This window comes from Nyctereutes procyonoides, unplaced genomic scaffold (assembly GCF_905146905.1).
Source record: "Nyctereutes procyonoides isolate TBG_1078 unplaced genomic scaffold, NYPRO_anot_genome, whole genome shotgun sequence".
NCBI classification, from domain to species: Eukaryota; Metazoa; Chordata; class Mammalia; order Carnivora; family Canidae; genus Nyctereutes; species Nyctereutes procyonoides.
In genome coordinates this window covers 43,887,945-43,898,373 of record NW_026575043.1, presented here as the reverse complement: position 1 = coordinate 43,898,373, position 10,429 = coordinate 43,887,945, and the positions used below count along the sequence as shown (strand labels likewise).

At 51.6% G+C, this 10,429-nt stretch overlaps 1 protein-coding gene and 1 long non-coding RNA gene across 7 annotated transcripts in view; one reads left to right on the top strand and one right to left on the bottom strand.

The window, feature by feature from the left end:
* The first annotated feature begins 15 nt into the window (after positions 1-15).
* Positions 16-1,668, top strand: LOC129508031 (uncharacterized). Its single transcript, XR_008664120.1, has 2 exons — positions 16-249; positions 735-1,668. It is a non-coding gene; the product is annotated as an uncharacterized LOC129508031 (long non-coding RNA).
* A 5,759-nt stretch (positions 1,669-7,427) lies between these two features.
* The window catches only part of TPST2 (tyrosylprotein sulfotransferase 2), a 53,149-nt gene continuing 50,147 nt past the window's right edge, over positions 7,428-10,429 (bottom strand). For all 6 annotated transcript variants that reach the window (XM_055322740.1, XM_055322743.1, XM_055322741.1 and 3 more), the window contains 2 exons: positions 9,553-9,601; positions 7,428-7,918 (listed from right to left, as the gene is read on the bottom strand). In XM_055322740.1, the coding sequence (XP_055178715.1) occupies positions 9,560-9,601 (42 nt within the window). In that variant the 3' untranslated portion in view covers positions 7,428-7,918; positions 9,553-9,559. The remainder of the gene's footprint in view (positions 7,919-9,552; positions 9,602-10,429) is intronic.

The following is a 10,429-nucleotide window of genomic DNA, read 5'->3' as shown; positions in this document are numbered from 1 at the left end:
GAGCGCGTCCCGGGCTCCGACGGGGCGGGGCCGAGTGCGAGGGAGGAGGCGGGGCTTCCAGGGCCTCCAATGGCTGCGGGCGCGCTGCCCGACCTCCCCGACCTCCCCGACCTCCCCGACCTCCCCGACCTCCGTGCCGCGCCCGGCAGGTGCCGACGGCGCCGAGCGCCCCGGCCCGCGGGGACCCCGCTGCCAGTCTGAGACTCGAAATGCGTAAAAGGGGCTAGAGGACTGGCGCACGGGGCAGCGGTGAGGGCTAGCGGGCGGCCGCGGGGCGCGGGGCGCGGGGCGCGGGGCCTGGCTGCAGGCGGGAGCAAGGTCTCGGGAGCCGTCGGGGCCCTTGGCCGAGCACCGCGGTGGGCGCGGAGCTTGAGAGCGCAGGGATGGGCGGACCAGGGCCCCCCGCGCTCCCTCCGGGAACCCCGCCCCCCCCCCCCCCCCCGCCGGTGGTCAAGACCTTCATTCCTTCACCGATTCATAGAACCGTGCGGAGCCCCGCGGGCCGAGGCTCACGGGCTTCGGGCCGCCCAGGGAGTGCCGGCTGCCTCTGCACCCCGCAAGCGCGCGGGCCCCGGGCCCCCCAAGTCCCTGCGCCTCTGGAAGCCTCGCTTTCCTCTTCTGCAAAATGGTTGAGGATCCGGGGAGATGAAATGTGCAAGCATAGGGGTGCCCAGGCGTGTCAGCTCTTAGTCTTCGCTCACGTTCTCTTTCTCTCTCCTTCCTACGATGAAAAGGTGCAAGCGGCAATCGTTAAGAATACACGGAGCGCACCGACTCCTAGTCAAAGATCTGGATCCAGCTTCCCGCCGTTAGTAATGAAACCAGAACCCACAGGAAGGCAACCGACCGCCAGCTTCTTGAAACCCGCGCTGCGACTCCCGTGGTCTCTGCGTCCCCACTGACGTGTCACCGGCCCGACACACACTATGTAGTCAGGAAAGAACTGAGAAAGTGAGGTTTCATAGAAGAGACGGCAGGAGGGGAAGAGAGTCTACCAGACGAGAAGCTCCACCAGGGAGCAGAGGGAGGAAAAACAAGGAGACCAGATAGACCGTGTTGAGTCTGGGCCTGGAAATGTATAGGCATCTGTTTACAGGCCGAGCCAAAGATAGAAGCTCGCTTGGCTTCTCTGTAGCTCTCTCTCCAGCTCTACAGCTGACTTCATGGAGCAGCAGTTACTCAGATCACAAGGGGCTGGTGCTAGTGGGTCTGCTTCACCAGATGGACCCTCCACGTGGCTTCTGGAGAAGGGGCCTTTGTGGACGGTGGGGTCACTAGGAGTACAGGCTCTGAGCGCACGATCAGACTGTGCATCCCCAACAACGGGGCAAGTGGACCTCACGTACTGCGCGATAGGATGTCCTGAGAAGGTCGTAGCACCACCCTCGTGATATTCCCGTCAAAGATGCATACCTGGGACAGAATCACAAGGATACTGGAGACAAGCCCAAATAAAGACATGTTCTGCCAAACAGCTGGCCTGTGATCTTCAAGAGTGCCCAAGGCATGTAAGTCAAAGAGAGACCCTGGAAGTGCTCCAGACTGAAGAAGGCGAAGGAGACATGACCGGTAAATGCAGCACCTGATTCTGAATTGGACCTTTTTTGCTGTAAACGAAGTTATGGGGATAACTGGCAAAATTTAAATGAGGTCTGAAGTTCCATGGTAGTGATGTGTCCGTGTTCATTTTCTGATTCTGATGGCCGTCCTGTGGTTACGCTGGAAAATGTCTTTGCTGGAAATACTAAAGTATTTAGGGGAGTGATAGGGCACCCAGTAGGCAACTTAGTCTCAAGTTATTAAGGGGGAAAAAAAGGTTCTCTTTGTACCTAGAAATGTTTTTTAAGATTTATTTATTTATTTGAATGAGTGAGCATAAATGGGGGGGGGGGGAAGGGGAGAGGGCAAAGGGAGAAGAAGCAGACTCTCCACTGAGCATGAAGCCTGACACATGGCTCAATCCCAGGACCCTGAGATCATGACCTGAGCCTACATTAGATGCTTAACTGACTGAGCCACCCTGGAGCCCCTAGAATATTTTTTTTAAATGAAGTTACTAGAGTAAGACCTCAGAGATCCGAATCACTTTGCTCCTTCCTTGATGTGGGATGGGGGAAGGTAGCTTCACCTCACTGCACCTCAGTTTCCCCAACTACAAAATGGGGATAATGACAGCAGTGCTCTAAAAGGAGTGTTTCAGGCCACAAGACAAGACAGGCAGCTAATACATACATTAAAGCTGCTGGTCATAGCAAGACCAGTAAGACCTTAGTAAATGCTTAAGGCTGTTTTCATTTGAAAGACCCAACCTCACTCCCCTACACGGATGGCCTCAAAGTTCACTGGTTTCTCAGGATTTCTGGGTTCAAATGCCCAGTCTCCAGAAAAGCAAGGGGAGAGGCAACCAGAGGTTTAGATTCCTGATTTCATGCCCGCACATCATGATCTCCTACCACTGCCCAGAGAAGCGCTGGCTTTGGGCCTTGGGGACACCAGGCCCGTGTCTAGATTCCCAATGTGGTGCTCAGACATGGAGATAACCCAGAAGGGGTTGCCAGGCAACAGGGCTCCTCAGCAGGAGCCCGACAGGGCCCCCGACACTCGCCAGATGAAGCAGTGGAGAAGACTGAGCCACGAGGGGTGTTCACAGGCTACACAGCGAGTTTAAGGACAGAGCCAGGCCTGAATGCAGGACCTCAGACTTCCAGGTGGGTGCCTTCTCTGCTGCACCATGCCAGGCACCCCCACTGTTTATGCCAACTTACCTGAGCTAAGATGTACATTGTGATGCCTGTCTGTTCGGGCTCCCGAAGCCAAACCCTCTGCATACACCAGCTCTTGGATTCCATAAACCTCCCCATAGTTTCTGCTACCTGAGTCCACCGTCCTATCACCCCCTCACACGGCCTATGCCATCCGTACGGCACTGTTTCCATATCACCTTTGAAAGATTTGGGGGGGACAAAATCCTTCCTTAGTTACAACTTTAAATAGGTTGGTACCATAGAAACAATCTGCAAGTGGCATTTCAAGGCTGATATATTTAAAGTCTAGCACAAGTACCTTTTCTAGGACGGTGACATTACACAGTTGCACAAGGCTTATTCTTAGTTCAAATTTTGTCACAAAAATATAGAGCGTGTCCTGAACTGTTAAAGAGTTGGAAATCCAGATGAGCTGAGATTCGCAAATCTGGTTTCCCTTAAAATGTTCCATACAGATGGTCGATACCTTACTTATCTTTCATGAATTTGTGAAGACTATTCTGATAGCGAAGCTGGCAGGATCCACAGACCTGGGTGTCGTCTGTGGGGCGAGCACCCTCACAAGCAGGCAGGGAAGGGGAGGAACCACAGCCTTCCTCACTCATTCATTCACTGGCTCATTCACTCATTCACAAATATCTCAGGAGCTCCTAGGTATTACCTATTGCACAGTAACAAGGACCTTCAAACTTCGAAGCCTGGGGCAACAGTGAGAATTATCTCACACAATTTCCATGATCAGGAATTCAAGAGTAGTTTGGCTGCCGACTCAGGTGCTGGTATCGACTCGGGATCTCTCCTGGGGTTGCAGTCAAGATGTCAACTGGGACTGCACATACCTGCAGGCTTGACCCAGGCTGGCTGATCTGATTCCAAAGTGATTCACTCACATGGCTGGTGGGCTGGTGTCGGCTGTTTGTTGGTAGGAGGCCTCGGGAACCTGCCATGTGAACCTCTACCTACGGCTACTGAGTGTCCTCATGGCATATGACTGGATTCCCCCACAATGAGTGACTAAGAAGCAAGGCAGGGGAGCCGGGGTGGCTCAGTTGGCTAAGCATCTGACTCTTGGTTTCAGCTCAGGTCATGGTCTCAGGGTCCTGAGATGGAGGCCCATGTCGGGCACCTTTCCCAGCAGGAAGTCTGCTTAAGATTCTCCTCTCTCTCCCTCCCTCCCTCTCTCTCTCTCCCCTCGCTCTGCCCCTACCCCGCTCACACCCTCTCTAAAAAAAAAAAAAAAAAAAAAGAAGTGAGAGAGAAACAGGGTTGAGGCCACATCACTGGAAGTCACACACTGCCATTTCCCTAATAGCCTATCAGTGACATGTTCAGCCCTATTGAGAGTTGCCAGGTTTAGCAAGCAAAAAATACAGGATTCCCGGGTACAATGTGAATTTCACATAACAAGTTTTTATTTTTTAAGATTTTACTTATTTATTCATGAAAGACACCCACAAAGAGAGGCAGAGACACAGGCAGAGGGAGAAGCAGGATCCATGCAGGGAGCCTGATGTGGCTTCCTGAGCCAAAGCCAGACAGACATTCAACTGCTAAGCCACTCAGGTGTCGCTCACGTAACAAGTTTTTAGTGTATGTCCCATGAAATATAAAACACTTAAAAATTATTGTTTTACCTGAAACTCAAATTTAACCATGAGTCCTATATTAATCTGAAACCCTATCCCCATTCAGTGGTAAGGGACGGCATCACCTGGGCAGCTTGGCAGCTAGGCTTTCCCTGCCCACGATGGGTTAGGCCTGGCTGGGGTGGGGGGCAGGTTGGTAAGTGGGGACAAAGGAAGAGTAACTGTTCTCGACTCAGTGTACAGTCCAGTAAGACCAACCTGAATCCCAGCACCAGGCAAATCAATGCAAAACCTTGACCATGATAAGTGCTTCAAAGGGAAGTACCGGAGCTTGGGATGGGGACGGTGTTCTCATCAGAAGCACCATTTCTAGGTTTCTTAGATTAAGCTTTTGCGAGTGATTGTGTGTGCATGTGCGTGTGGGGGGAGCACATGGAAGGGTCTGCCACTGAAGGGGACAGAATTCTGAACACACACACACACACCCCTATGCACAAAACGGTGAACATGGAACAGGGCCTGTGGTCTGTAGGCTAGTTAATAGTGTGTCACTGTCAATTTCCTGTTTTGATGTTACACTGCAGTTGGTACCTGTCAGTGTTGGGGAAAGCTGCGTGAAGGATCCGCAAGACCCTGTGTAGTACCTTTGCAACTTCATAGGAGGCTATCATTATTTCAAAATAAAAAGGCACTCGGCCCCTTGAAAACACCAGCTGTTTCCATGGAAACGAGGTCAGATCAGAATCATCCACACTTGTGGACAGACGTGGGCGCTTGGTCAGGAGCCAGCCCTGGTGGGTGGAGTGAGGGCTTTCACCCAAGGGAATGGGATTCTTGGTTAATTGTCCTGAGAAGTGTTCCTTTAGAAGAGAGAACGAGGACGGGGTAAGAGATGTCTTCCTGGGTCTCGGCCCAGATTTGGGGCTTGAGAGGGTCTAGGGTAGTTCCATCAGTGGGAAGAACCCTCCCTGCTCCCAAGGCAGGGGCTGGGGAAACCAAAAAGCCTGGATTTCTTGATGACACAGCCCTCTGCGCGTCTGGAATCACTGTGATTTAAACAGTAAAGATCTGTCTTCAGTCTGCAGCCTATTGAAGGGAACATCACAATTTCCCAGAAAGAATCTCATAATCTGCTAAGTTCATACATTATTTGAAGACCCTGCAGGGGAGGCTGATAAGCTGGTTTTGATGAGGACCGTGGCCAGCTGTGTTTTCCAAAGATGGCCACAACTGCATCTCTCACCCACATGCACTTCCGCAATGTGACCCTGCCACTCCGCCATCAAGAAGAGGAATTTCTCTATTCCTTTGAATGCCAGGGGGCAGGGGGGCTAGGACCATGACAAACTGAGTGGAAGTGATATTGGGCCACGCATATCCCTTAACTGACTGGCTGTTCTGCTCCTTCTGGCCTCTGGTAACACTTGCTCTGGGGGAAGCCAGTCACCATATAAGACGTCCGGCCGCCCTAAGACCGCCATGTTGTCAGGAAGCCCAGGCTAGCCACGTGGACAGGCTATGTGATACAGAAGCCCATAGAAGCTTCTGGACGCTCCAACCACCTGGGCCCAGGCACCAGACATGGGAATAAAGAAGAGACCGGGGGATCCCTGGGTGGCGCAGCGGTTTAGCGCCTGCCTTTGGCCCAGGGCACGATCCTGGAGACCCGGGATTGAATCCTACATCGGGCTCCCGGTGCATGGAGCCTGCTTCTCCCTCTGCCTATGTCTCTGCCTCTCTCTCTCTCTGTGTGTGTGACTATCATAAATAAATATAAAAAAAAAAATTAAAAAAGAAAAAAAAAAAAAGAGTCCGGGCGACAGGAGTCCCAACCACCATCTGACTGTGAGAACCAACCAGCTCACTCTAGCTGACTTCCCCAACGGAGAGACTTAATAGTACACTGTTGAAGGTCACCAAGTGTGGGGCCAGCTGGTTTTAGAGCAACAGATGAATGGAACACTGGATAAGGCTGGATGTGTTCTGCTCCCCGGTAAGTGGTGATCATGAGCTTCCAGTGTCTGGGGCTCCATGAACTCCCCATCTCACTTCAGTCCAAGATCAGGAGAGACAAGAACTGCCTCACATTGTGGGCTCATCACACACCAGGCCCCACTGCCTCTATCAACCATTGGCCCCTCCCATACACCCATGAAGTTTTAATTTCCCCATCTTACAAATGAAGAAATGAAGGCCCAAGCCACACAGGCAGTAAGTTGGCCTGATTCCAAAAAATCTATGCTCCAAACCACTGGGAGTCACTGCATTCCCAAAGCCCATGAGCCAAGGAGTGTGTATAAAACACCTTAACCCTTAAAGATGTGAAACTCCTCTGGGCCCAGCTGGTCCCTCTGCATCTGGGGGCCTGTGCAGCAAACTTAGCAGGCCAGGAGTGCTCACATCCTGTACGTGCCAAGAAAACACTGGCCCCCGACCAGCTCTTAGGAGATGATCTCTAAGCCCTTGGGATACCCTGTCTAGTAAGTGTCTTTGTATACCAGGGGCCCTGGACCACACCAGGCCTATTGTCTATGCTAACAATGTGACTCATGAGGGAGGGGGGCCCTGGAATCATGTTGTATCGCTTGACCTCTGCAGGAACCAGAGACTCAGTAATTAAGGTTAGTCATACGGGTGCCCCATGCCTATGACTGTTGCCCAATAAAAAGGCTGCACACCAAGGCTCAGGCGAGCTTTCCCAGTGGCAATACTTGATATGCCTTTTCAGAATTAAATGTGCCCGTAGCCTCCACCAGGTGAGAATGCCTGGAAACTCACTCCTGATTTCCCTGCCCCTGCCCTCTGCACCTTCTTTGCAGATTTTAATCTGCATCTTTTCGCTGTGACCAACCATGACCAACCATGTGACCAACGGTGAGCCCAGCAGGTTATCTGGGAGTCCCTCTAGCAAACCACCAATCCCAAGGGTAGCCTCAGGGGACCCGACACAGCTCAGAGTACCCTGCTGAGCACCCAAGATGGGAACCTTGCTTGCCTGTCATCAAACCACCTGACAAAATCCAGGACGGAGGGGAAAAAGAAATCTGTTCATTCTGTAAAGCAAGGCACAGACAAATGAGTCCCTGTTCACTTTATTCAAATATTTTTTTTCCCTCTGAATCTGAGTAGAACCGAGGAAGAATCAAAGAAAACCTCATATATTAAATTCTTAAATAGATCCTTTGAATTTAAAAGGGTCAATAGGAGAGGCACAGGTGTGGGTCTTGTCCCCGCAAACAAAGCCACCAAGGCAGTCCTGCAAATTAAGAAAAATGGCAAATCCATTTCTTCAAAAAAAAAGTTCTTCAGGGGAAAGATTAAAAAATACCTAAGTTTCAAAAGCTGGACTACTGCCACACTCTTGGTTCTCCACCCCTAGGAGTGCCCAAAGGTAGGGAGGGAGTCTCCAGGTAAGGTGTCAGTGATTCAGCTTTTGCAAACAGATGCAAATACATTCCTCATTAGCAGTCCTGTTTTGGCGGTGAATAGCAAGCAATATGCTTGGATTAGAGGTCCGATTTCCACTCGAATGCAAAGTGTCTTCTCTCAGCAACAATCTGCAGAGATCTGAACAGGGAGACAAGTGCATTAGGGCCAGAGGCAGACAGACCTTTCATATTCGTCTGTGTGATCCAGGAGCCTATGGTCCTCATGCTGATTCACAGAAGCAGGAGAGGTGTCAGCGCACCCCAGATGGCCAGAGAGAGTTTAAATTTAGAAGCATTCCTGGGGTTCTCGCCCGAATTCCAACCTGCATCCGCCTGACCTCAAAGATAGATTCTTTTTACTTAGGAAGACAAAATGGTGGTGATTACGTCATAAATGCCAATGGATTTTTGGAGGCCAGGGGAGGATGAGCACTTGCTTTAAGGCCAACTGTTTACCAGGGATGAGCAAAAGCACCCTGTATACGGTATCTCATTTAAACAGTACAGAGAGAACTGTATCTGGCTTTTGTCAGCAGGAAGCTTTGAAATTCTACTAAAGAATCTGCAGAAGGAGAATGAGGGGAAGGTGTCAGGGAGAAACACTGGAGCCAGGAGCCTTTCCATAGGAGGCTTCTCTCCTCTGGAATGCACCAGAACTCTGGGATCTCGGCACTACCTGGGATGGGATCCCTGATAAGGACAGGGCCTGAGTGCCTCCGGCCTTCGAGGCTGGGACAAAGTAGATAATAAAAAGAAAAGAAAGAAATAGAAAATACGCTGATTATTTAAAAATAAGATCAGGAGACTAAAACTATAAATACAGTCCAGGTGGGAGGCTTCTTCACAGGCTGGAGAAAGGGGGAGAACACCCAGGCAGGCTGACTGTGGCCTCTCGGTGGGTTACCGGAGTGACAAGAAGTGAACTTCCTGGAGCATTCACTCCAGGGCCCACAGGCACAGCGAGGGCACAAGGCTTCCTGGATTCCCACGCACCCACCTGGGCCAGCTCACTTCATCCCCCAGTGGCCTTTGCAGGCCGACACAGGCGAATCCCCATTCTCCAGACATCACAAATGGAGGCTGGGAGAGGACCAGTCTGAAGTGGGTTCCTAAATCTTTGACGTCCAAGGTCAAAATGTGTCCCCATTCCCCCTTTGCAAAGTGAAGAGACAGGCAGGCACTTCAAATCGTGAGTGAACTCTGGAAGAAGATGGCCTTGGGAGGAAGAATTTGGCCATCTGGTGGCTGTGTGGTCTTGGGCAAATCACAGCGCTCTCTGGGTTCTAGTTTCCTGCTCGTGTCCGTGGCCTTGCCAGGGATCCCAGGGTTACACCAGGTCCAAAGCCCTGGGGGTTACTCTTAGAGAGACCTGCTTGGAGCTTTTCTTAGAACATTAATTGCTTTGAGCCAACTCGATGCTGTTTATAGAAGCAGGATAAACAGACAGCATTCTGTGCAAACATGTTCTAGAATCCCACCCCTCCCCCCATCACATTGGTCCTCAAAGTCAGACAAACCTTTTTCTGTTTGGTTCTGCAATGATCCCTGCCCCCACCTGATCCAGAGCTAGGAGACTAAGTGGTGATTCTATAAATAGCTCCCCCAGCTTGTCGCCATGGAAACCCCTTGGGGCTGGGTCAGCCCACCTTGGTGGACACTCCTCCCCAAGGAGGCTCTGGGAGGGCAAGCTTGCTCAGGGGAGTGGCTCCTGGGCTCAGAAGCAGTGAGCGGGAGGCAGCAGTGGGGAGAGAGAAGCTGAGAGTGCAGGCGTACCTGGAAATCATGAGCTTCCTAAGTGGGAGGAGGTGCTGTTCTGGTTCACCTGGAGGAAGACAACACAGAGAGGAAGGGGTCACGGCCAGGCTGGGATGCCAGGATCTCACTGCCCTGAGGCTGAGCCTCAGCATCCTGGGAGCAGGCACATACTCGCTCCTGGGGTATTTACTGCACACCTGTTACACGCCAGGTGCTGAGGATGCTGTGGACACGCACCTGCCTGGTCCTATTCTGCGGCGTCTATGCCAGCGAGGAAAACCTTTACAAACACATATGCCAGATAACATCCCATCCCACCTCCGGGCAATACAGTGGGCTGTCAGGAGGGACTCTGGAGCTACTTTGGAGAGGGTGGTCAGGAAAGGAGACCACTATAAGGGGATGACATTTAAGCTGTAGTGTAATGAAAAACAAACATAGGCGCTTTGTCCTGGGTTCCTGGCACACGGCTCCTAAAACTCTAGAATCTCAGAGCGCTAACAAGCATCTCTAGTATGCTAATGAGATGACAGCTGTCTGGCTTCAGGATGGGCGCTGGTGGCTAGAAAGACCAAGGCATGACTGGAGAGGGGAGAGGAGCTGGAGAGTAAGTGAATAACCGATAATGTCATTCAGTCGTATCTACTTCATGACTGCTTCACGGAAACCCCCAAACGATGGCTTCAAGAAGCTTCTAGATTGGTGGGCACATGGAAGTGTAGGAGGGTGGCACGCCTGAAGAGGGCCTGAAAGTTCCACGCCCCTTACTCCATACCTTGCCCCGTGTACCTCTTCCATGGCTACTCCTGGGTCATATACTTTATAATAAACCACTCATCTAGGGGCACCTGGGTGGCTCAGTAGCTGAGCGTCTGCCTTTGGATCAGGACGAGAT